The sequence below is a fragment of the Manis pentadactyla genome, chromosome 10 (assembly GCF_030020395.1).
Source record: "Manis pentadactyla isolate mManPen7 chromosome 10, mManPen7.hap1, whole genome shotgun sequence".
Lineage (NCBI taxonomy): Eukaryota > Metazoa > Chordata > Mammalia > Pholidota > Manidae > Manis > Manis pentadactyla.
The window spans coordinates 92,569,637-92,595,780 of NC_080028.1; the positions used below are offsets into that span (position 1 = coordinate 92,569,637).

Here is a 26,144-nt window from a genome sequence, read left to right on the forward strand (position 1 = left end):
TTCGTTGTTTTGTCTTCCTCCTCGCAGTCAACAGGGGTGGTCACCTCTGTTTTGTAACTCAGGGTGCTAAGGGGCCCAGGCTTGGGGTAATGATCACAGAAGTGGAATAAATATGAACAGCAATGGAGGGTGTCTCCCTCTGTCTCTGAGGACCCAGAAATGCCATCCCCACAGGTACCCTAGGCAGTCTGCAGACATGAACAGAGTAGAGCAGGGCGTGCGGCAGCCCCAGGAGGGGCAAGCAGAGCCTGCTTAAATGAGCACAGTTCTGCAGTGAGGCGCTCACCCAGAACATGGTGGTGGATTTGCCCTGCTGAAGCCCCTGGTTAGGCAGCTTGCCAGTGGCCACTCCTGGCCAGGAAGGCCCAGACATCCAGCAAGGAGAGCTGGCCTCCTATCTCTGGTTTTCCAACTTCAGCTGTATCACATCTACAGGCCCATTGGGTGCTTTTTAGAGTTCATCAGGTGAGTTCAGTGTGCAGCCAGGGTTGAAACCAGAGCTTTCAGCAGTAGATTTTGGCCCATAAGCCCTGTTCCCATTCTGGGAAGAGGTAGTGGTCCTAATGGGCTCCTTCTCTGTCATTTTCCTAGCTGGTGAGAATACCCACAGGTCCCTCAAGGGTGGAATTAAGACTAGCTGGGTGTCCTTTAAAAGGAGGCCACAGTGATAGATCTTTCTAGAAATAAGCTACCCTAGGATGAAATGAAATACGTCACAGGGAGTGAGCTTCCCCTCCCTAGGGGTATGCACAGAGGCTGGTCACCATGGGTCCAGGATTCCATTACTGAAAGAGGTGGCACATAGAGGCCCTCCTGCCTTAATTCCATGCCTCCCTCTCTGGGTGATTCCAGGAAAGTCCCCCTTTGTGGTTTTAATGGGAAACCCGTGGTCAGCTGTTCTACAAATTAAACAGACTCTTGCAGTTCTCTTCTGCTAATTTATCTGGTTCATAAATCTGAAATCTCAGAGTGGGTTTGCTAAATAAGTTTATCTGGAAATGGCTGTCCCCAACCAGCTCCCAAACTGAAACTCCCCCTTCCTGGTTTGATCCGTTGCAGCAACAGGGCTGTGACTGGCCGGGGCTTGTCGCCCAGGATGCCCGAGGAGAGGCCCCTGCAAGGGCCTTGCTCTGCTGGGATAGGAATCTGAGAGTAAACAGATCGAGTTTCCAGTGTCAGCCGGTCCATCCATAACAGGCAACCACAGCAATTGAAAATGAGAATGTTCTCCGAGATGACTCAGCCTCAGCCCCAGGGTAGGGGCCGCCCCGGGCCTCTGCTGTGCCCTGGTGGTCGGCTGTGGGCCAAGCCCAAGGGGAACACAGCAGAACCGTCTCTCGTTCCATTCTCTCAGGATGAGGGCACATGCTGCAGGCTCAGTGACCTGACAGGCTGCTGTCCTCAGTCTCCTCATCTGTGAACCATCACATACCTTTCTCAGAGGGTAACTGTGAGAAATGAGCCATGTCGGTTGCAGGGGAGAAAGCCTGGGCCACAGTGGCTGGAACCGTGGGAGTACAATGGCTGGGGGAAACGTGTGGCATGAGTCCCCTCTCAGGGCCGCCTGGGTGGGGACCAGGAGAGCAGCCACTACAGGAAAGCAAAGAGGAGCGTCAGTGGCCGAAGTTGGAGGAGGCCACGCAGTAGATCCTGGTGTCCAGGGGAAGGCCTGGGCCAGCCGTGTGGGGTCCAGCCGAAAGATCAAGGACAGGAGGGCATGAGGGAAGAGGCGTGGCGGTGGGGCTCATGGGTGAGCCAGCCAGGACCTGCGGAGGGCTGGGGCCGGCCAGCCACAGTGGCTGGAGGGTTCTGGTGACCAGCTGGAGGCCTGTGTGGTAGTGGGGGGTGGAGAGAGGGAAGAAGTGGTGGCCTGAGGAGGAGATGGGGACGAGGGAGACTTTTTAGGGTGGAGGAAACTTGAGCCTGTTTATCACTAAGACAAGGAAGCCAAGTGTGTAGACAAGCCCCTGAGAGGGAGGCGCTGTGGGGACAGAGAGAGAAGGCCCTGGTCCTGGCCTCCTGCGGCCAGAGACAGGATAAGATGCGTGAAAAAGCAGAGATGTTTTGAGAGGGCCCAAATCTTAGGAAATTGGAGGTGCAGGTTGGGGTGCAGAGGGTGGGGGTGGGGAGACAGGAGAGGAAGGCATGAGCTGATGCTGCCCAGGGAGGGCGGGCAGAAGCCAGGCCCCCGGGGGGGTTCCAAACTGAGGACAATGGTGCCTCATCTCTGGATGTGGTCAGCCGCAGGGACCACCCAGACACCCCGCCCCAGAGCCAGCAGCACACGGCACAGAAGTGGAGTGTCCAAAGGAGATGAGAGGCTCTCAGTGACCCAGCAGCCAGGGCACTTGCAGAGTTGCCGGGCAACAGGACAACAACCGCAGCTTGGTTCCCAAGTCCTGTAATAATAGCAAGCCCTGTGGGGACTCTCAGTTCCCAGTTACTAGTGTCAGGGACTTGGAGCAGGGAGCGGGGGACGAGGGCTGCAGGTTGCTTAGGGTCAAGAGTTTTGGTTATCGTGTTCAGCGTGCTGACAAAAAGCTGTTTGCCTCCTTGAAAGGACAGGAGGTTGTGTCCTCGGCGGAGGTATGAGAAACAGGTCAAGTTAAATAAGCTTCCAGTTATGTCAGGAGGAAACCAGAGGACATCAGTGCCATCACCCCAACTGAAAGGCAGGAAGAAGCTGGCGCTGACCCCTCACCCTGGTGATCAGTGGGGTTCTGCCCCTCTTTGTAAGCGGAGGGACAGGCTCAGGGACTGTGTAGCTGTGTGGCTGTAACTGGGGCTTGACCCCAGGCTCCAAAGCAGTGCTCTTTACAGAGCCCGTTACCCACAGCACCATGAGAGGGTCAGACAGAGGGTGAACCATGGGGGCCAGGTTGGGGAGTACAGATACGTCAGTGGAGCCAAAGTGAACCCCCAGATCACCGATCAGCCAAGGCCACGTTGGATGACCCCAAAGGAGAGGAGTTGTAGCCCCATGACCAGTCCTACTCATTCATCCTGGGACTCTTGCCTGATTCCGGCACCTGGAGCCCTCTCTGGCCACTTCCCCTGGGTGGCTCTTTAGTCACATTTCCTATACCTATCTGCGGCCTGGCAGCCTGCCGGGCTCCAGTTCTGTGGCTGGGTCTTCCATGCCCTTCTGCCAGACCCCAATCCCATCTGCCTGCTGCTTAAAGTTCTACCAGATCCAGGTTCCCAGAGAACAAGCACCTGCCTCCAGGACATGCCTGCAGCCCCTCACCTTTGCCCAGTGGGCCTCAGCTCAGGCCCTACTCCTTACCCATCTGGCCTCCTTGCACAGCTCCCCTTTATTTGCTTATCTAATTAATTAATGTTAACAATACAATCAGCATTCAAAGCCCTAGCAAAAGTAAAGTCTAGACAGTAACCTACATTTAACCAGAGGTCTCCCCTGTCCTGGACCCCCACCCAATGCAACCCATGTTCTTTGTTCCCTTGCTTCCTTTTTATTAGTTATATTTGCAACTACATGTAGTCTTAAAGGTGTGTATATATTTTTTTTGTAGGTACTTTTAACTCTGTAAAAAGAGTACCATGCAGTACATAAAATGTGGGGACGTATTTTTCCATCTATTATTATATTGCTGAGACTCATATTTCTGCATGTCACTGTAGGTTGTTCATTTTAACGGCTAGGTAATATTCTTGTGTTATTTTCCCCTTTCTCTCCCAGCAACGGGCATCTGGATTGCAGCCACGTTTTATGTTAGAGAACAGGTTGTTACAAATTCTCTTGTCCATGTCCACCATTATACACGTGTAAGAAGTGCCTGCCCCACAGGGGAAGAACTGGCTCATAGGGAACATGCTGCAGGCTGCACCTGCACCCACCCTAGGGACTGCACAGCACCTTCAGCAGCCGCCCTCACCTGAGCGTCAGTTTTCCAGTCTGTGAAATGGGAAGTCATACTACACGTTCGTTCAGTGAGAACTGATTGTGCACAGACTCTGTGCTAGGCTTGGGGAGGCCTGAATGAGAAAGACTCATCCCTGTCTCCCAGGAGCAGATGTCTTGCTAACAAAGACAGGCCTGGAAGTGAATAATCTCAGCACCGCAATCGATGTTGTCATCGCCAAGGAGGTGATAGCTGGGGGTGTGAACGTGCCCTGGGACAGGAGGCCTGGAGGAGCTGAGCTGGGCTCATTGGCCCATGTGTGACACTGACTGTACTTCTGATTGGGACAAGGGCCACAGGAATGGGGAGATCTGAACTCAGGCAGAGAATATTTAACACCAGGGATGCCAAGAGCCTCCAAGCAGAAGGCATGCTCTTGTCTGCAAGGCCTGAGCACTCCCCAGACAGGAATGCTGTGGGACAGCCCGTTCCACTGGGTTCCCAGGCCAGCTCCTTGACCGACTGCATCGAGTGACCACATGTGCTTATTTGCAGGGTCTTGAGCACTTCCATGAGTGTTCAGAACCCCCTTAACTCCCAAACTGCCCTGCAAGGGAGATGCTACCAAACCTCTTAAAAGATAAGGAACATGGACTGAGTTGAGGATCAATAAGTGGTCCAGCCTCATGGCAGGTAGGGTCAAAGCTGAGGTCCCCACTGGGGTCTTCCCTTCTCAGTCACCCCAGGGAAGAAAGGGAACCACCAGCCAGGGTCTCCTGTGTGCCCTGCCTGCGAGTGTGTGTTCATGGCCAGAGGTTGGCCTTCCCCAGGCTGTGTTCAACCCTGCCCGCTGCCCCAGGCCACTGGGTGTGCCTGAGCAAGAGTGGTCCCCTCGCCCTCCTAGTTTGTGCTTTGGCCCTTGGCTCAGGACTAGGGCAGACCCCAGCCCCAGGTCCCTCACCTCCCCAGGTCTCCATGGAAGAAGGGGCTGAAGCAGTCAGTTGGGGAACCTCTGTGCATTCCAGGCCCACCTCTGCAGGCTGATGGCCCTCCTGGTGCCTCCGACCACAGGGCTGGCCATGGAACATAGTTGTGCCCTGCCCTGGCCTCATGTTTCTCACCAACCTCACCTCCCTGGTCTCACTTCCTGGCCATCAACAGACCCACGCCCACTGTCGCCAACCTGGTCCAAGCTGCCATCAGCTCTTGCCAACCTAGTCGAAGAATAGGCTGCTAACTGGTCTCAGGGCCCCCACCCAGTCCTTAAAGTGACCACAAGGCATCGTCCTTCCCCATTACCTCTGATGTCACAGCCTGTCGTTTCCCTCCCCCACGACTCAGCCACTCTGGCCCCTGTCACTCCCACCATGTGTCCACCCTAGGGCTCTGCACAGTGACCCCTCTGCCCTCCTTGGGACAGCAGCACGCCTGCTCTTCCCCCTCCGGCAGGTCTTGCAGAGACCTGCCCATTCCTGCTCAATTTTTTTTTTATCATGGGCAGATACACATAGCATAAAACTTACTGTCTTCACCATTTTTAAGTATACAGTTTAGTGGCATTAAGTACATTGACACTGTTGTGCAATCATTACCACCACGCATCTCCAGAACTTCATCATCTCAAACTGAAATTCCATGTCCATTCAGTCATTGCTCCCCTGGACCCTGGCAGCCACTGCCCGCTCTGCTTTAGTTGCAAGCTCTGTTCTGCCAGTCCTTGCCCCTTCCCTGCTTTTTAATTTGCACCACCATCTGATGCAGTATTTTATTATTCTGCCCCCAGTGTAAAGTCTAATTGTTCAATTACTTAAGATGTGTCCCTAGCTCCTGAAACAGTGTCTGACACATAAAGACACTTAAGTAACTTGTCTTTGTTGAATGACTTACTGATCAAGCCACTGCTGTTGCCTGGGTCTCAGGGGCTTTATCCAGACCCTTTGGATTCCTTCTGCCTTACCCCCCCACCTTTTTTGCTGTCCTGCCTGTGCATGTAACCCTAGAATTTGTGGACACCTTTAGCCACACTGCTGATTCTCCGTCTTAGCAGAAAAAGAAATTCCTCTTCAGGATTGCCCTTGAAACCACAGAACAAATTCAGGGCTTTTTTTCCTAACTAAAACTTGAAACAGCAGCTTCTAGTTGTTAAAGACAGTAGAAATGAAATGTGAATAATGCCAGAGACCTAATGAAGACCCAGAAGAAACAGAGGAAAAAGCCCCAGCTAGTTAAGAGAACAAAGCCTGACACAACGCCATCCGCCTGGTTTTCCTTCAGCAAGAAAAGCCCCTGGAACAGCCTGAGGGCCAGCATCGTGAGCAGGCTGCAAAGCTTTTCTGTTGGTCGTGGCTTATGGTAAAAGGCCCCGGTGCTCCATGGCAGAAGAATATCAGGTGGGGCTGGCGGGGTAGGGGCAGGTGGTCTCCAGAAGCAGGTCAGGCCCTAGCCCCTCCATCTCCTCACTACAGAGGAAGATGTGGCCAAGCCTCCCTCGTTCCGGACTGAGTGGTCTGTGGTGAAAGACACTCCTGACTTTCCAGCCTGGTGCTGAAATTCGAAATAGGCTAGCAGACATTTAGAGGCCCTGCTTGAATGAAGGAGTGAGAATGGTTTGTACACAGGTACTTGTAATGTTCTGGATGCCTGTTCTTACTCCTGTTTGCAGGGCCCACCTGGTATGTATAAAGACACTGGGCTCATTTTAAAGCCTGGCTGGGTAGGCTGTAATTGCAGAAGGTCTGGACTTGTTCGGTGGGAAGCTGGCAGGTGACCTCAGGAGGGTCTGGCTGACATAGGGCCTTGTGACCCTGCAGGAAGCAGACTCCAGTCCCAGGAGGCATCTGGCCCACAAAACTGGCTCCCTCCTCTCCAAGACCTGAGTCCTCTGCATGAGCTTCCATGTACATGCAACCTTTGCTGAGCCCTGACCCCATAAGGGGTTCTTTGTGGTGTCTGGGAAAGCAGAGGAAGGGAGCACTGCGTGGCCCAGCAGGACCCTCACTTGCCCAGCAGGTAAATGCAAAAGGCAAGAGGAGTACTGATAGGCCCCCACCCGATGGCAACCTGTCAGACGCCCTCCCTGGCTCCCCCTTCTGGATGAGTGTCTGAACATTCCAGAGGCCTCAGTGCGTGTCAGGGAGCTGGGACCAGGTGGGGTGAGGCCCAGAGCTGCAAGTTTGGCTCCAGCAAATTCACTAGGAATTGCAGGCTTAGTCAGTTTCTTCCATCATAAGCCATCATCCCTTCCCTGGCAACCTGGTGGGAGCTGGGCTATGGGGAAAGTGAACCAAGACTTTTCAGCCAGAGCTTGCTGCTTGGGGTCAGCAATTCGTGCCAGGTGTTTCAAAGAATCACAGACTCAGCACTGTATGGACCTTGGAGGTGGCTTAATCCACCCTCCCCAGTAAGACAGCCTCACGCCTGAAGCCTTCCTGCCCCTCCTCACCACCACCCAAGCCAGCCATTAGTCTCTAGTCCAACTGGCTTTAGAGCTTTTCTTTACCTGGAATACAAGCTGCTCTCTCCTTCAGCTGCCTCTGCCCTCCAAGAATAAGTAGCCAACATGCCATGTGCTTACCGTAGTCGTGCTGAGTATTCACCATCAATTCTTCAACAGTAATGCCACGAAATGCATACTGTTATTTTCCCCATTGTATACATGAGGAAAGTAAAGCACAGAGAGGTTAAGTAACTTACCTAAGGTCACACAGCCATAAACAGCAATAGTACTTCCAGGCCAAAGGGGGCACAGTCTACAGTCCCCCCAGTTCCTCTGGGCATGCTCCTTGTTGGCACCAGTAAACAGACACAGGCTTCGTGTGGCCTGCCTTCATCTAGTATCTGTGCTCAGTTCACAGCAATGCACTGGCACCCCTGGACAGGGGACTTGCATAATTCTTGGAGTGTGTCCCAAACCACAGTGAGCAGAGCTCTCCCCAGAGCTGCTGTTCCCAATCCTCTCTCCTTCATTGTTCAGGGCTCCAGAGGTCGGTATCCTACCTACCTGGCCTCTCCTATAGGACCTGAATCACACACAATTGCACAGGTTGTACACTGCCCATCTCTAAGGGCAGTCTTCACATAGACTATGAGATGAATGAGCCCTCCCACCAGAATTGTTCTGTACCATCTGTCCTGCTGCCTGCATAGTAGATCTGTCTTGGGTTCTGATTGAAGCTGGTTGGGATTTTTGCCTGCCCTTAAAACATGTTTCCCAGACAGATTCAATGGTTCTGGGATTGTCTCTCTATGCTTTGCTTGCCAGGCCCCTTGAGATCCACCCTGCTATGGAGCTGGCAGGGTTCCCTGTAGCCCATGCATTGCCCAAGCTGGAGCTGGGTGGGAATCAGTCCACCCTGAACCTGTCCCTCATTGCACAGAGGCATGAAGCAGCCTGAGGCTCCCCAACCCCAGGTGCCAGTTGGGACTAGAACCCACTTCTCCTGATTCCAGAACCATAGTCTTCTTCCCACTCCCCCAGGCTACTCTCTCTTCCACTGTTGTTTCATCCAGTTCTAAGTACCATGAGGGCATCTAGAGGGCGAACAGCCCTTCTCCTCCTTCCCTTTCTCCCCTCCTCCTTCTCCTCCTTCGGTTTCCTAACAGCACTTAGCAGCAGGTTGGGTAATTGCCGGGTTTGGTCCTTTCTCCAGCTCCTTGTAAACAAAGTACAGAGAAGCCACAAACACTGGGGCCCAGCATCTGGGATGTAGATCTAGCCATGACTCATTAGAGAGGGTGGGATGGGGACTGGAGACTTTAGTGTCTCCCAGAGGAGGGCTAATTCAAGGCCATGCCCCACAAGGGCAATCAGGGTTAGTTCTGATCAGGACTTCCCTGGCTTTGGAGGTAAGTATGTGACCATAGTCCACACTTCCACTCATTAGACAATGCATGTCAGTTCTATGCCCTGCCAGTGTCAGATACCAGGTGTATGTACAGAGAACCCCCAGTCTTTGCTTATGAGAGCTTATGGGCAACTGGGAGAAACGTGTTATTTGTAATAGACTATGGAGAGCACTCAGAACCATCATGCGCAGTTGCACAGGCTGTGCACTGCCCAACTCTTAAGGGCATACTTCGCATACACTGATGACTGCACTCTCCCCTAGAGTTGTGATGCACCGCCAGCCCAGCTGTGTGCAGTGGCCCTGACATCCTCTTGCAGACATAACGTAAGGCTGTAGGCTGTCAGGGAAGGACCACACCTGTGGGTGGGAAGTGAAGGAAGGGAAGTGGCAGGTGCCAGTCTGAAAAGGTTTTACCCCAAAGAAGAAGCTTAAACTGGGTCTTGAAGGATGAACAGCAAATCTCCAGGAAAAGAAGAGGGAAGGGTGTGCCAGACAATGAGGCTGGTATAGTCTCCTGGGCAGGAGTTCATGTGGAGGGGAAAACAGATCTCAGGGCAACTCAGGAGGCAAGATGGAGTGGCACTCAGAGTCGCAGAGGACATGGGGGTAACAAAGCAGGAAGATCCTGTTGCCTGACTCCCGAGTTTGATGACCTGAGCAATAGTTACAGGTCCCTCCAGCTGACTCGCCCTCCTGGAGGCCTGCCCACACCGAGTGCAGGGTTTGAGATAGATATCCAACAGCTGGCAGGGCCTCAGGCACTCTACCCCGGGAGATGGGTCACATCAACAATGTATTTATACCCCACTTACACAGAGGCCAATGTTGCCTTCTGCTGCTGTTTATTCCCTCCAGGATAATTTAGATGTTCTATTTCTGGAGTGTCCCTCACAGCCAAGAGGGCACGGGGAGCAAGTGCCACATCTGTCTGCCTTCACAGGGCTGGTGTCCACTCCCCTCCCAATGAGTGCCTGTGCCTCGTGATCTGGTGCCCCGGGGGGAGGGGCCTCCAAGTGCCCTGAGGTCCCTGAGAAGGAGCTGGGCCAGGCCAGTGATTGCCACTTACTAAGGTGATAATTTGCCGTTGTCCCCAAGCAATTACAGATTTCATTTGTCCAGACAATAGCTGTAAATTGGTTATGGGACAGGCAGGGGCAGAGATGTGATTTGAAAGCCAAAGAGCTGGAGGGAAATTGAAGAGTGTGTACGTCAGTTAAGCAGAATGTTGGGAGGAGAAGAGAAAGCCACCTTGTTTAGGATTCTGGCATAAGCACTTTGTTTAAAGTCCAGTTCACTGAGGTATAATTTATATATAATAAAATTTACCCGTTCTAGTGTACAGTTCTTTGAGTTTTGGCAAGTGTGTATGATCTTGTAACCACCGTCACAGTCAAGACACCAGCACTTTCATCAGCCCAGAAAGTTCCCCACTGCCCCTCTGAAGTCAGCTCCAGCACCTGGCAACCATGAATCTGTTCTGTATCCTTACAGTTTTCCCTCTTCCAGAATGTCATTTACATAGAATCATAAAGCATATAGCCTTTGGAGGTTTTTTAACCTTTTTTTTCTCATTTCTTTTTTTATTGAGGCACATACAATAAAATGCACAAATCTTACTGTACTGCTTGATGCCTTTTGGCACATGTATACACTCATGCAGCCATCACCAAGAACGAGATATCAAATGCTAATTTTTTCCCCTTAACCTATTTCACCCATCCCATGGCCACCACTGGTCTCTTCTCTGTGTCTATGAGTCTATTTCTGTTTTGTGTATTTGTTCGTTTGTTTTGTTTTTTTAGATTTCACATATAAGTGAAATTGTGTGGTATTAGTCTTTCTCTGACTGATTTCACTTTGCATTAACAGCCTCTAGGTACATCCATGTTGTTGCAAATGGCAATATTCCTTTTTATGGTTGAGTAATACTCCATTGTATATCTGTATCACACCTTCTTTATCCATTCATCTATGGATGGACGCCTAGGCTGCTTCCATATCTTGGCTATTGTAAATAATACTGCAGCAAACAGGAGTGCATATAGTTTGTAGCCTTTTGAGTCTGGCTTTATCTTAGCAAAATGCATTTTCAGTTCATCCACATTATTGCACCAATCAGTAATTCCTTCCTTCTTATTGCTGACCATGGTGTGAATGTGCCCCATTTTATCCAGTTCTCCAGTTGAAGGCAGGACGTTTGGGTGGTTTCCAGTTTGGGGTGATTACCCATAAAGACTGAACATTTGCATACAGGTCTTTGTGTGGTCATAGTTTTCATTTCACTTGAATAAAATACCCAGGACTTAGGATTGCTGAGTCGTGTGACCAGTGTTTGTTTAACTTTATAAGAAACTGCCATACTTTTCCAAATGCATGTACTATTTTGCATCTTTACCAATTCCAGTTTCTCTCATTTCTTATAAAAAAAAGTAAAGAGTAAAGTAAAAAGGGTGCTGCAGAGGTTCTGCTGATAAGGTGTCAGTGCTGCTGGGCAGCTGACGGGAGAGGGTTCTGGACACCCTCATCCCCTGCAGTGCTGCATCCACTTCAGGATTTCTTTTCCATTTGAATCTTTGTTGAAGTGATAGTCAAGCCCTTGCTGGGGTTTCTCGTTGGGCCTCTTTGTTACGGCTTCCCATGATGGATGGGTTTTACACATTGGGCACAGAGCCCATGCTGGGCCTCATGCTTGAGAACAGTGATGCCAAATAAATGACCACAGACAGTTTTCCTGCATGCTGCTGCCTTGCACGCCATCCCTCCCTGGAGCTGTACCCAGGGGTGTTCTGGGGCCCTTCTAGCTGGATGGGAGGCAGAGAGGCAGCCATTGAAGAGTGGTGACCCCCTCACGTAGTGACAGAAAGCCCAGAAGCCCAGCCCAAAGGCTGCCTGGATGCGTGTCTGCCCGGCACCAAGAGTGTGCTCAGGGCCAAGGCCACAGGGATGAGATACAGAGGGACAGAGTGATTGCCAGACCTTGCCCTTGGGAAATTGGTGGTCTCATTTTGGCAGAAAATGAGCAACATACCCCAGGCTAAGCAGTATTACCAAAAGCAACATGACAGTTCAGGGATCCGTGCCCCCCAAAATGGAAAAGATGGCTACACCCCTCATGCAAGGAAGAAAAGTAGGGTTGATGCAAATTAGACTTTGAATGACAGTGGGGGGCAGGCCCTTGACAGGGGCAGCCACAGACTCCTAGAGGCCCGAACATGGAGGCCCCACAGAGAAGACTGTCCATCTGTGTGACCTCTGCCAGAGCCTTCTTCAGCCACTTCCTCCCTCAGAAAAAGTGGGGTCTCAGGCCCCTGGGTCTGTATATGGTTCTAGAGGCTGGCTGGCTCAGGGGACCCCAAAGATTGGGGGTACAGAGGGGATGTGAGCACCCCAGGCCTCTCTGAGACATTTCAAGTCAGAACTACAGGGCAGCAGAGGGAGGGACGAGCAGCTTCCTGGAAGTCACAACTCTGGGTAAACTGAGTCATCTCCTGTTAAGTTATGGATGGGTGGCTGCCCTCCCCCCCCCCCCCCCCCCCCCCCCGGTCCTGCTGGGACTTATATGGAACTAACACAATAACCTGCATCTGTTCATCCAGGTGCAAGTTCTTCAGTCTGACTGAGACACCGGAGGATTACACCATCATCGTTGATGAGGAGGGCTTCCTGGGTGAGTGCACGGGGCTTGGCTGGGTGGGGCCTGCAGTTAGTGCTGGCCATCCCTCTCCCTGCTGCCCTGCGCACTCCAGCGCTTAAGGGCCAGGAAGACTAGTGTTTGCCCAGCCCAGAACTACAGCAGCTGAGAGGGAAGGGCATATGTCTGAGCATCTACGTGAGTGAGGTACTTTAGGTTACCCTCAGTCCTTACACCCCTTGGAGCAAGCCCCAGTTACCTTCCTGTTAGGATTTGCCTTTTTTCCATTTTGAGATATAATCACATACATAAGGTGCACTATTTTAAAGTGTCCAGTTCCGTGGTTTGCAGCCTTCACCACTATCCGATACCAGAGCATTTTCGTCACCCCGAAAAGAAACCCTGTACCCATTAGCGGTCACCCCCATTCCCCTCTCCCCAACATCTTTTTAGATTTGATGGAAGTTTATGGTGTTTGGCCTGCTCAAAATAACAACAATCATTCATTCGCACTGACCACCACATGGGAGCTTAGGAGGTGGTGCTGGTATTCACACTGTCAGGAGAAGCTGAGAACAGAGAGGGGAAGTTATGGGCACCGGGCTCACAAGCCATGAGCTGGACTCCCCGACACCTGGAGTTTACTCTGAACCCCTAAGTTCCATTCTACAGAACACGCAGGGAATGCGACAGATTCAACATTTTTTAAAACCCTTGTTCACCTCAAAGATAGCTATGGATAACTTTGGGGTGGTTTTATTTCCAACTTCTTTCTGCCTGTGGGTTGTCCCTTTCTAATTTTCTTACAAGCATGTTGCACAGAGAAATGTTTTCCCTTAGCACTGTCGCTTAGAACTGACTGTGCTGCCGTAGCTGCCACACCAGGCACTGTGGTTCATAGGACCCGCTTCTGTGCCCAGGCCCCTGTGGTCAGAATCGAAGTTGTCTTTGTTGTTCTTCAGTGGTAAATTTACAAACTCCTGAAACGGGTAACGTTTATTCTTATTCAGGCTGATTCTTAAAATGTAGTCTGAGAAATGACCTCATGGGATAGAAGTCGACCGTATTATGGTCTCGTCCATACTGCTGGCAAGGCAGCCTTATTAGACTCTTTCCCCGTGAGAAACGAAGCCTGTGCCATCCTCACACACATGTGCTCTTGGGCACCAAGTCAGGATGGGGGAGCTGCACCTGGCCCCCCTCATCTCAGAGTGTCCTTCCCACCTCCGAGGGGCAGCTGCGTGGCCAGAGTAGGGATGAGGCAGGCCCCACGGTAGGCCCTGCCCCACCCTGTCACTTATTCATTCAGCAGACATTTGCTAGGCAAGCAGCAACAGACAGAAACTTTTGACTTAACCACAAAGCAGTCACATGAAGATTGTATGCTGGGCAACCCAAACACATTTTCATTTTCTCATGGGTGCTCATGCATTTATACAGAACTGCTGAGAACTGTGGCACCTCGGCACAGAAGGAACGGTAGCAAATGAGAGAACATGGTGAGCAGGGAGAGGAAGGTGTCTGCAGGACCTGGTGAGCAGGTTTTGCAGGCCCTGAAAGGAATTTTTGCAGGAATTGTCAGTAACCAGGGAGATGTCCTGAAACTGAGTGGCTGGTTTTTCTGTGCCAGCCCCCGGGTTACTGAGTACCTGCTATATACCAGCATCTTGCTGGGCCCTGCAGGTGTGGCTGGGTGAGAGCCACCACCTCTGACCCCATGAGCCTTAGGACCTACCAGCTCATTACACCAGTAATTGTGGAGTTGCTGCTGGTGTGGGTGTTGTGCAGGTAGAGCAGAGGGTCTGTGAGAGCACATTGACATGCCGCTGTGCAGAAGACCCCCTAGGAGGGGCCCTTGAAATAGGAAGCAAGATACCAAAGAAATGGAGATGTGAGCCCACTTGACTCAGCATATGTTGACTTACTTCACCACCCCAGTAGTGCCTCTGTCCTGTAGACACCGTGCTTCAGCACCGGGACAGACTAGGGAGGGAGAGAGCATGTCAGGTGGGGTCTGTATGAGTAAACATGAGAGTGGAAGCAGAGACCAGGTCCAGCTTCTGTAAAGGAGATAAGAAGACAGAGGTTCAAACAGAGGGGAGCAGGGCAAGTTTGAACTTCATTCTATAGGCAATGGGGAGCCATTGAAGGTTGTTGAGCTGCTAGAGTCATCACTGGGGCTAGACTCTGGAGGAGTCACCCGGGAGAGAGTGAGGTGAAGCCCCCAGGGGTGATAAGCAGGCTCTGTCCAAACTGAGGTCTTCAGGCTCAGGCTGAGACCCTAAGTGGCTCAGTAAGAGTATTACCCACAATCCCAAAACCCTGGTTCCCTGGAGCCTTTAATAATGACCTGTGACTCTTAGAATCGCCTTGCACGGCCTCTCCCTGAACCTTTCCCAGGGCAGGAACAGTGCTGATTGCCGAGGTGGAAAGCAGGTTTTAAGTTATTAGCCGAGCCCTGGCAGTCCTTAACACTGTGATATCTGAATAAGGGTCTCCTTTCTAGGCTGCATTTCCTGGTCAGCAAACCGGGCTGCCTGGATATCTTTATTATTGCCCTAGATAAAGAATATGTATGTTTAAGTAGTAAGTGCCTCTCCCGATTGCACTGTAGAGCTACAGGGGGAAGTATATGGAACAAGGCTTCTGTTTACCCCCACTGCTCTTACTGTTAACAGCTCAGCACAGATGCATCACCTCACAGGCTCATGCCAGCAGCCTGAAGGGTAAAGAATAAAGATCCATTTTATAAGTTAGAAAATGGACATTAGTTGCCCAGAGTCACTGTGAGTGGTGGTGCGTTGATTTGAAGCAGGAGATACTCTCAGGCAGAGTCCACCTGAAATAAGGAGAAAATGCTGCTGACAAGTGGTGTGGGGGTTCCAATAGACCCAGGTCAGGAGCAGCTGAGAAGAGGGGTGGGTGGGCCAGTGTGTGGCCCGGGGTGGTCTGGGAGGACTCTCAGAGGGCAGGCTTTGGGTTGGGGGCTGCAGTGAGAGGCAGAGAGGCTGAGTTCCACCCTCAACTCAGCTCTGGGGTTTCTCTTAGGAGGCTGCTCTTCAGAAAGCAGAGTTTGGTCTGGGGCCACTGGGGGCATTAGGGAGGCATGCTGTGCTGTGTGAACATTGCTTCTCACAAAGGGCCTCCTATGGCCACTGTTAACCTCAGCCAGGGTGCCTTGGTTATTGTTTGCTGGCAATATCGCCAGCATAAAGCTTTCACAGTTAGGAACCAGCAGCTGTCTGCAAGTTCACTGTCATGTGAGATGCTGAACCTCTCCTGGGGGGCTGGGCAATCGTCAGTGACGTGAACCAGACAGCAACTTGTTTATGTGGAAATTAAGAGGTTCTCAGCTGAAATAGATGTTGTATGTCTGTGTGGCAAGTGGAAGGGGTGTGCATGAGTGTATTGTGATCTTTTACATATTTAATCTGCACTTACCATGTGCCATGTTAGGTGTTCTCGGGGACCTAAAGTAATGTGAACAGCAGTCCCTGCCATGGGTAGGGAGAGAATCTTAGGTTTGCAGGTAGAGGGACCCGGTGCTGATGGGAACCCCATCCCTCACAGTCCTGTGTCACTCCTTTGTGTCAGTTGATCTGTCACTGTCCATTGTAACACACTGGGGCAGGCCGTGCTCCGTGGGCCATGACTGGCCGAAAGATGGAGGGAGGGAGATGTGGAGAAGTGACTCCGGGTCTCACCCTGGGCTAAGATGGGAAGGCCCAGGTTGGGATCCAGCTCTAGGGGCCTCCAGGGCCTGGTCCCAAACCCAGGATTGCTGCCCTCCCTCTCAGTCCTGTAAGATGTGCACGTGACCATATGATGCCCATGCGCTGCATAAGCACCAGGGAACCACCATGCCCACTTGGCATGCCCACCAGAGCAAATTGTGCAGTGCCTATCAGAGCCCCCAGCATCTCCTTCCATAGCTGGTAGTGGACCATTTCAGTAAGCCAGCAGGCAAAGTAGCGCCCCCAGAGGGCGCTGCTACCTGAGATCCAGGCCAGTGATTTCGGGACCAGTGCTTGCTGTCCCAGAGTCTGACCCTCCTGGTGACTAATGAGGGGACCACGCACACTGGCATTTGGAGTGATACCCATTGTGTAAAATAACAGCCTGGCAGCTCAGCCTGGTGCTGAAATTGCCTTTCACAGGATGGGAAGAACAGGGCAGCAAGGGAGAGAGGGATGGGTCTCGAGGGCCTGCTGGGGAGGGTGCCCCCTGGGAACCAGGACATCACCATCTCCCGCCCTCCCCTCCCTCCTGGTCACCTTGTGGCCACGTTCTTCCTGCAATGTCTCCGTGATCTGTGCCCCTCGGTGTGGGTATTTTGCCCCATTGGCGCATATGCTTCTTACCTTTTCATTCCACTTAGTGTCATCTCATGCTCACCTCTCAATATCAGGTAGTCTCCAAAAGCACGCTTCCCAGCCATACTCTGTTTTGACAGTTTTCAAACTTGCACCACAGTTGAAAGCCTCCTGCAGGAACCACCCCCATACCCTCCACCTGGAGTGAGACTGCACAGTTGTTAACCTTCACAGACAATTGTCTGCCCTCTCCTTGCGTAGGCACATATATACTCTGTTAGTGTTTACTGAACTTTTCGAAACCAAGGCCTCAGGACAGCTCACCCCTACAGACCCCCAGCTAAGTATTCCTACTTACTGCATCTGCGGAGTGAAACGTTCATTCCATAGTATCTAACAAGTTTTATGGTCTCACATCCTCAGCTGTCCAAAAGTCTATTTTATAGCTAGAAAACATGTTTTTTACACAGGCACATAGTATTGTCATAGATGAGCTGTGGTCCGTCTGCCCTGCCCTGTCAGTGGACTTTACGCCACTCCACATCTTTGTTTTGAATCCCTTTGGGTTGAATGCTCTTGCCAGTGAATCTTTCTTCACTGATGTCTAACTGCTCCTTTATAAGGAAATTGTACATTTTTTAAACTCTTGATACATTTTACCCAGCTGCCATCCAGAAACCGGCAAAGTAGTAACAGAAAGGCCCTGGCATTTGGTGAGGCACTTAGCTAAGCCCTTGATGAAACCCATCTCAGTTCGTCCTCGAAGCATCTTGTGGAGTTGATCCTGATTTCATTATCCTACATTTGAAAGCTAAGAAACTGAGGGGCAGTGACTTTGTCCAAGGTCACACAGCCAGGATTAAATCCACCCCCCGACCCCAGTACTCTTGATTCTGTGGGCAAGGTAGGAAAAGCCTGAGAAACACAGTCTGCATGCCAAGGACACAGCCGTGTGGCACAGGGGACTGCGGGTCCTGTGGCCAGAACAGGGGACTCCAGCAGGGTTGGGGGTACAATGAGCAGGATGGGGGGGCTCCACCCAGCAGCAGAGCTGTCTGACTCTGGCTCTGTTCCCTCCTCTACCAGGAGCGTCCTCTGCTCTGAGAGGCTATTTTTAGGTCTTGGACGATGGGCAGTGACAGAAATAATCCATTTGGGTCTTGGAATGGGTCCACTTTTCCTCTAGGGAAGGGCAAGCCTGCTCTGTCCTGGCCAGCCTCCCAGCAGCTCATCCCCATGGCCCCACAGGAGCACCTCGGGCACCCCGCGGCTTGGCCGAGGGTGATGATGGGGCCAGATAGGCCTTTCCTCTCCCCCAGAATGCAAGACTACATTTGGGGTCCCTGCAGCAAATGGTGTGGCCTCCTGCTGCTTGTGCCACTCTGACAGAGCTCCCCCTTCTGGAAGCCTCAGAGAGGTGACCGCTGACCTGGAGCTGACCACCCTCTCCATCCAGGCCTCCCGCTTGAAGAACCTCAGTGGGTTCTACCCAGGGCTGAGAGCCAGGATCGGCCGGCCTCGAGGCCCAGAGCCGGGCAGGCAGACCCATCCCAACTGACTGGCCACCCCCAGTCTCTGGCCGGAAGTTGGACTGACCTGACATCCTCTGGGCAATAGCAGCCCATGGGCTCTCTCTAACCCCCACCCACCCCATGCCTTCATTCCCAGTCTGCCTCAGGCCTGGGCTTCTCCTTGGAACTCATCCAAACCTGCAAAGAGACTCCTCGGAGCAGTGCCTTAGTTCTGCCAACACCCCTAAAAATGCACACACCCCAGCGCTTCACTGGCTCAGGGAACGTGCCTTCCCCACTGTGTCCATAACGGCTGCCCAGCAGCCTCCGCTGCAGAGGATGGAGCCACAACTGGGGTCCATAACAGAGCCCAAAGCCTGTGTTGTTTGCCCCTACCCACCCACCTGCTCTTTGAGGATCCCCTGGAAAGTGGAACTCTGTGAGTCGGGCAGAGAAGGGTCCACCTGCCAGGTGAAGGCCTTGCAGGGTCCATTGAGACCATGTGAGGGTGAACACCAGGGTCTGAGACTCACAGCATCCGAACTGGAGGTTGGAACCCACCTGCCCCAGCACCATCACTTTATAGTTTTGAAGCTAAGCTCAGCGTAAGGGGTTTCCTTGACACCTGGCAGCAGGCTGGTGGCCAAAGCAGGTCTAGAAGGCATTCCACAGTGCTGGAAAGAGATACCCCTCCATTTACTGCACAGTGACCTTGGGCCAGTCGGTTTCCCTCTCTGGGCCTGTTTCCTACTCTGTGATATGGGGCAGGGGCTGACTTCTCAGAGCTTGTTGTTATCTGTAAAGACATGGACAGCCTTCTGCTCAGTCCCCCACTGATGACTAAGAATTCAAAGAAGTTGGCACTGTCTGGGGCTGTCCCACCCAGGGTCTGGAAGTGACCAAGCCCTGACCAGGTGGGGAACGTGGGGGTGCAGAGAAGGCAAACTGGTGGCAACAGGGAGGCCTGGGCAGAGAAGAGGGGAGGAGCAGCCACCACTGTCCCTCCTCATGCATACATTTGGCACCTCTGTGTGCCAGGCACTGAGAGTGAGCAGACCAAAACTGCCACCCAAGGGAGCTGACGCATTCATGGTGCCAATTGTTGACTTGCATGCCCAGCGCAGCAGCCGGTCTCCACGCACAGCTCTGGGAATTTCAGCGAGTTAAAATTAGATAAAACGTAAAATGTGATTTCTCCTCTAGCACTAGCCACATTTCAAGTGCTCTGCAGCCCCGTGTGGTGAGCAGCTGCGGGTCTGGACAGTGCAGTGTGGACCGTCTCCATCATCACAGCACTCATGGCCGGTGCTGCTTGAGAACATGGCGAGGACTTCGGCTTAAGGTCATGGGAAGCCACTGGCGGTTCTGAGTTGTGAGGAGCTTGGAATGAGGCAGGCAGAGGCGAGGTCACAAAAGCTGATGTGGTCTGGTTGTGTTAGTATGCAATGACATAAATAACCTTTCCAGAATCTTCCTACAAGGTTTTAAGGGTTCTGCTGTAATGAGAGGGGGTATTTTTTAAATTCCATCATTAACCATATTAAAATGGTGCATCAGGTGGCTGGCTGGCTGCTGTCTGGGCTGCGTGAGTCACGCCCAGCACACAGGACCTCATGAAGCATTAGTGTTGGCCATCTAATAAGGCACCCGGCCCTCAGTGGCTCCTGGAGCTTTCTCCGCTTGCACAGGGTGGGGGGCTCACAACACTGCCCCCAGGAAGTCCCCTCCATGGCCAGGTCCAGGCCCATTAGAATTTCAAAATTGATCTGGGACTCCCGGTTCTGGGGACCTTGTTTCCTCTGGGAGTCCTGGGACTGAGAAATCTCATTTCTAACACCCTGGAAACAGGTAGTGGAAGCCTGAGACCCAGGGCCTCTTAGAACCTTTCCTCCTCTCTCCCTCCCAAACCTTTTCCCTTTCCTGGGAAGCACCTGCCTCTCCAGCCAGCCTGGCCAAGGACTGGCCTTTCTCAGCAGGCAGGACCAATGGGCTCGCTAGGCCATGGTTGCCATGGCGACCAGAGCCAGGCCAGTAGGAGCCTGGCTGGGGTCTCACTCAATTTCCCCTTCTCGGAAGCCATCTTGCCGGCGGCCAACACAGCCTGTCCTGTCCTGGGGCTGCAAAGAGACTCCTCGGAGCAGAGCCTTGGTTCTGCCAGCACCCCTAAAAATGCACACACTGGCTCAGAGGGACTTCATTGTCATCATGGCCCCTTAATCGCCAGTGTCTGGGCCCCTCTTCTTAGTCCCTGCCCTTATTGGGGACCTGGCCCTTCTTCCTGCTTGGTGCCCAGGACAGAACATGAGGGTTTATTTGTAAGTCAGACCTGAATTTGAATCCTGGACCTTATGCCCTACGTGATTTGGGCAAATCACTAGTCCCCTCAGAGCTCTGGTCTGTCACACATACAGTGGGAATAGCAATTCTGGTACAGGCTGGGTTTGAGCAGACATTGGGATGCATGGAGAGCCCCAGGTGTGGCCTGTGCACAGCTCTGTGCTATGTGTCTGTGGAGACATGCACACATGTGTACTTGCATCCTGTGCAAGGCCCCCCCACAGGGCACGCTCTGCAGGGTGGGGTGAAGGGATGGCCTGAACACTTGGATTCTGGGTCTTCATGAGTGATTCCGGGGGCCTTGGCAGTTTGCTGTCACTCTGAGCCTCCTCCAGTGCCAGCCCCTGCCAGTGCCAACCCACAGGATCCCTGGGGTCTCCAGAGGGTCTTGGGTGACAGTCCCTGCCTGCCAGGTGGCACCCTCAGGAGCCCTTCTGTATCTGTGTGCTCTTCAGAGAAGGCTAACGTGCAGGCCTGGTCAGGCAGCGAGAGCAATCCCAGGGCCCCCACCCTTTCTTCTCCTGACCTCCCCACCTACAGACCCCCTAGAAGGTTCCTGGGAACCCAGTTTGAAAACCCCAGGGAGTGCTCCACCAGCCCGAGGTGGTGATGGCAGCACCTAACAGCCAGAAGGCAGTGAAACTGGGAACAGCTTGTTCCTGGCTGCTGGGCACCCATCAGTTCGCAGCTGAGGAAATGGGCCCGACACAGATAAGCCATGTATCCCCAGGGTTCCCACCCTGCCGAGCCGCCTGGCCTGTCTGCAATCTCCCAACAGCCTTCCCTGCTCAGTCTTCCCAGGATGGGACCTTTGAGGTCAGGCCCATCCTTTAATGGATGAGGGCACTGAGACCCAGGGCCAAGGCAGGTCAAGGTCATGCAGCTGGCACCAAGCCCCAGCCCCTGCCTCTGAACCTGCCTGGGGACCTGGGGCCCATCAGTCACAGGCCTGCCTTCTGTGTCCCCCTCCAGAGCTGCCCACCTCAGAGCACCTGAGCATGGCGGACGCCACCTGGCTGGCCCTCAACGTGGTATCAGGCGGTGGCAGCTTCTCCAGTTCCCAGCCCATTGGCGTAACCAAGATCGCCAAGTCAGTTATCGCCCCGCTGGCTGACCAGAACATCTCCGTGTTCATGCTCTCCACCTACCAGACAGACTTCATCCTGGTAAGCTACAGCTCCACATCCCAGGCCCTTGGGTAAGCTACAGCTCCACATCCCAGGCCCTTGGGGTATACGGGCACGCACCCTTCAGACGTGGTCTGCTAAGTTCTGTGGCCTCTGTTCCATAACCAGCTCAGAGAGAGGTCAAGGGTACCTCAGGGTCATTGGTCAAGTGTCACTGTGACCCAGGCTGGGCTCCAGGTGTGCACTTAGCCCCACCCACCACCTGCCTTTTGTATGGGCCATACTTGGTTTAACCCGGAGACCAGGAAGTGAGGGCTGAGGGCGCATGTTGAGGAGGTGCCCTCCAGGTTGGACTCCTGGCTGCACACGCCCTTACCATTCCCCTTGGGTAGCATGTCTGGTCACAGGGCCAGTGGCAGTTCCTGGCCACCATTTTCTTCTCCCATGGGTCATGGCCATCCTCAAGAGCATGGGCCTGGGGAGGAGCAGGGACAAGTCTGAGCACAGCCCTCAAAAGGGTGGAGTGAGGGCATGAACCTCCTTACCCTCAAGGCCGTCTTCTCCCCTCTGCATCATCCTGTTTCTCCTAAAGGGGCATGCACCCCTGTTCCCAGGCTCTTGACACCCAAGACAGCGGGAGGCAAGGACAGGGGAAGCTGGTTCTGGCAAAATCTCAGAGTGAAGGGGTCAGTGCCACTAGGCGCACCCCATCCAGGGATCATGGAGCACTCATGTCCTTGACTTTACCCATTCCTAGGTGCGCGAGCGGGACCTGCCCTTCGTCACCCACACCTTGTCGTCAGAGTTCACCATTCTGCGGGTTGTCAATGGGGAGACAGTGGCAGCTGAGAACCTTGGCATCACCAATGGCTTTGTGAAGTCCAAGATGGGTGAGTTGGGGAATCTGTGCAGGGGAGACGTCAAGAAGTTTTCAGGTCCTAACGACCCAGGGCAGACCCATTCTCAGAGCACTAGTTGATAATTGTTATATGCATTCTCAGGCATATCACAGTGCAACAGCCTTGGTCAGACCCTGCTACCAAGGCCCAGCCAGAGGCCACTCCTGACTGCACCCAGGGCATTAGGCAGGCCTCCCAGAGGCAGTGACTCTGGATCTGAAATTTGGAGCTTAACCAGGCAGTGAAGATTGAGCTTAACCAAGCAGGTGGCACAGCATGTGCAAAGCCCCAGGGGTCTTGGGGGTGAGCCTGGAAAATCAGGTGAGCTGTAGGTGGTTATAAAGGCTGGAGAAGCAGCATGGGCCAGCTCTCAGGGCCTGTGGCCGGGCCTCCCCAGGGCAGCGGCCAGCTAACCCCAACCCTCTTCCTGGGCCCGCCACCTGCCCCACCTGCTGGTCCACCAGCCTCAGCACCTGTTATCTTCGCTCTCTCACAGTCCAGAGGCCTGTCATCCACCCACTGTCCAGCCCGAGCAACAGGTTCTGTGTCACCAGCCTGGACCCAGACACACTGCCTGCTGTAGCCACACTCCTTATGGACGTCATGTTCTACTCTAACGGGTAGGGCCCCACAGGGGTGAGGGGCTGAAGGGAGGGCCGAGGGGGGACATGCTTCTGCCTAGAGCCCCGGTTAAGAGGGTGACTCTGACCTGCCCTGGGAGCTAGTCTGAGGGAGGAAGACATGGTTTCAGCCAAAAGCCCCATTCTGAGAGGGCCGTCATCCTTCCTTGGGAACCCCAAAACTTAAGGAAGCCCTAGATGCACATGTAGATGTAATAAGTGCCCCCCTGCCCCCTGGGCTCCAAGGTTAAGCCTGGTCACTGAGGAGCCAGGAACTCGGGTTATTTCATTCAGTGAACGACAGGCTTTCCATTTGTCCTCAGAGCAGATTTTGAGTTTTAGCCGACACCGGGGAGAGTGGGACCATGGCCAGAGAGCTGGCTGCAACCGCACTGTGTCCTGAGATGTGGGCCGACACAGGGACAGAGAAAGCCTGCCCACGAAGGGACAGGTGCAGCCACACTGAGGGCCGGCTGGGTCTCCAGCACTGTGAAGTACGGTGCACACCTCTGTGAATGCTGTGGAATCCTCCACATCTCACAAATGGGAGACTGAGGGGACAGTACCTCAGGGTCACCCAGCAAGGTGGGATTAGAGCCAGAACTAGGTCCTGGCTCTCCCTGCCCAGTGCTGTTCCCAGTGCCTCCTACTGAGGCCAGTGGGCAGGGCAGGCGGGCCGGGTGGAGTCGGGGTGGGGCGGGGGCCCCACTCCACCCTTCACCAGCTCTCCTGGCCTTCAGGGTGAAGGACCCCATGGCTGCCGGCGATGACTGTGGCCACATCCGCTTCTTCTCCTTCTCCCTCATTGAGGGCTACATCTCCCTGGTGATGGACGTGCAGACCCAGCAGAGGTGAGCTGGCCCTGGGGTGCAGGCTTGGTCCGGGGGTGCTGGGCTCCACAGTGGTCATGGCACCCCCTTTGCCCCTAATAAGTCCCCACCACAGCCCTGTACTGCAGGTGAGCCAGCCCCGTCTTACAGAGGGCGGGAAGCTCAGACACAAAGGCAGGGTCAGTTCCCTCTCTGGAGCTGGGGCAGGCCATCCTGAACAGCATTAGCAAAGGGCAGTTGTTCCAAAGCCTTGCCTTCCTGTCCTCTGCCTCCCAGATGAGGAGGGTGCAGAGAGGGGGAATTGGGGTTCAGGAGGGGCCCTTGGGGCCCTTGAGCCCAACCCAGCCTGCAGCAGGTGACTGCCCCTCATTCTTGTCCTGCATCAGCATCTCGAGGGCTGCCCAAGGGAACACAGTCAACATCAGCCTGCTGCATTTTTCTCTCTCTCCCTTTCCAGGTTCCCTAGTAATCTGTTGTTCACAAGCGCTTCTGGAGAGCTGTGGAAGATGGTGCGGATTGGAGGACAGCCCTTGGGATTTGGTGAGCCCCATGGGGGTCATCTCGGGGGTGCTGGGGGTCTAGCGCTGCCCCGTGCCTCTGAGCACCAGGACACTCACACACAGCCCATGTATTGTACCCCTGGGGGCCCTGCTCCTGGGACAGGACATGGAGGCAGCCGGACATGTTGACATGGGGATAAGCAGTCGGTGAGGGAACCCACTTCTGCCGCCTGCCTGTGCCTTTCTCTGGGTGAGCTTGCAGCTGGACAGTAACTAGCAGGACTGAGCAGTGCTCCAGCTCTGCTCACTTCAAGGCCAAAGCCAGAGCCATCCTGGGGGCAGGACCGTAGGCTGCTCTCGGGAGTGCTGGGAAGTGTATGCTGAAGGCTTCTGGTGTGGCCCTGGGGCCTAGCCTGTCTCTCAGGGCCTCCTCCTCCATGGACCCCAGCATTTCTCCCTCCTACGTCTGGTACCCAGTGCAGGGTCATGGGGAGGTGGAGACTCAGTAGCCCGTAGGAACACAGCAGTAAATGAGGCCAGAGGAAACCAGTGTGACCCCAGACAGGCTGCTTAACCTCCAAGCCTCTGTTCCCTGAGCTATAAAATAAAATAAGGATGATGGTAGGTCCTGCCTTGGTAGTCTGAGCACTCCAGGAAGTGTCAGCAAGCTGTAGTAAGGACTGGGTGGCTTGAGAAGGTTCAGGAAGGGAAATCTACTCCAAAGCTGACCAGCTGGTAGATATTCCCCCGGCTGATGGGGAGGATCAGGCAGTACCAGCAGGAGGGAGGTGTGGGAGAGCAGCACCCCTCCCAGGCCAGACCAACGGTTCTGTCACCATTTCTGCCTGAAGGTAGAGGGGACCAGCAGAGCTTCAGCAGCGAGGGGAGCAGCCAGGAGTCACTGGGAGGAGACCCAGGCAAGCGGCCGGTAGACATGTGTACCTGCTTATCTTTTTATCCCCAGCTTGGCTTGTCAGTTTACCAACATACACTCAGGATAAAGTTACAAAAAAAAGAAAGGATGGAAGGGAAATAAAGGCAGGGCGGCTAGATGAAACTCGAGTGGCCTGTCTCCGCACATCCCTGTGAGGCTGTTTGGTTTGAGTGGCCTCATGGGTGGGCAACAAGGCAAATGAGTGGGTGAGAGCTAGTGTCCGCCTGGCAGGCAACAGCTGGATCTGCCTTCCTGAGATGCTGAGGGTGTAGAGCCATGCTTAGAGCTGTACATAGCCCTGCAAGAAAATTAACATACGGCGATTCTGAAAGATGTGAGATCAGCAGATTCTATGTGTTGTTTTGACTATAGTTTGGAGTAAATACATTTTACACTGTAACCCCACGCACACAGATGCAACTCCAACTGTGGTTTCTTCACAGCCCACACTCACTCTTGCTGTATGTTTGACCTTTCCTTTTCCATTGTGTCATTTTATGAGATCCTGGTCACCAGCCTTCTAAACTGATGTCACAAATGGGACACAACTCACAGGCACCATTCCAGACCCTAATCTTCCACCACCACCACCCTTTTTTTTTGGTATCAATAATCTACAATTACATGAGCAACACTGTGGTTACTAGACTCCCCCCATCATCAAGTCCCCACCACATACCCCGTTACAGTCACTGTCCATCAGCATAGTAAGATGCTATAGAGTCACTACTT

The 26,144-nt window shown here is 53.4% G+C and overlaps 1 protein-coding gene across 1 annotated transcript in view; it reads left to right on the forward strand.

Moving 5' to 3' along the window:
- CASTOR2 (cytosolic arginine sensor for mTORC1 subunit 2) overlaps positions 1 to 26,144 on the forward strand; it is a 52,958-nt gene that overhangs the window by 19,567 nt on the left and 7,247 nt on the right. Inside the window, exons 2-7 of the mRNA XM_057487219.1 lie at positions 12,307 to 12,377; positions 21,475 to 21,668; positions 22,387 to 22,519; positions 23,025 to 23,148; positions 23,889 to 23,999; positions 24,436 to 24,518. Of these exons, the coding sequence (XP_057343202.1) occupies positions 12,307 to 12,377; positions 21,475 to 21,668; positions 22,387 to 22,519; positions 23,025 to 23,148; positions 23,889 to 23,999; positions 24,436 to 24,518 (716 nt within the window). The remainder of the gene's footprint in view (positions 1 to 12,306; positions 12,378 to 21,474; positions 21,669 to 22,386; positions 22,520 to 23,024; positions 23,149 to 23,888; positions 24,000 to 24,435; positions 24,519 to 26,144) is intronic.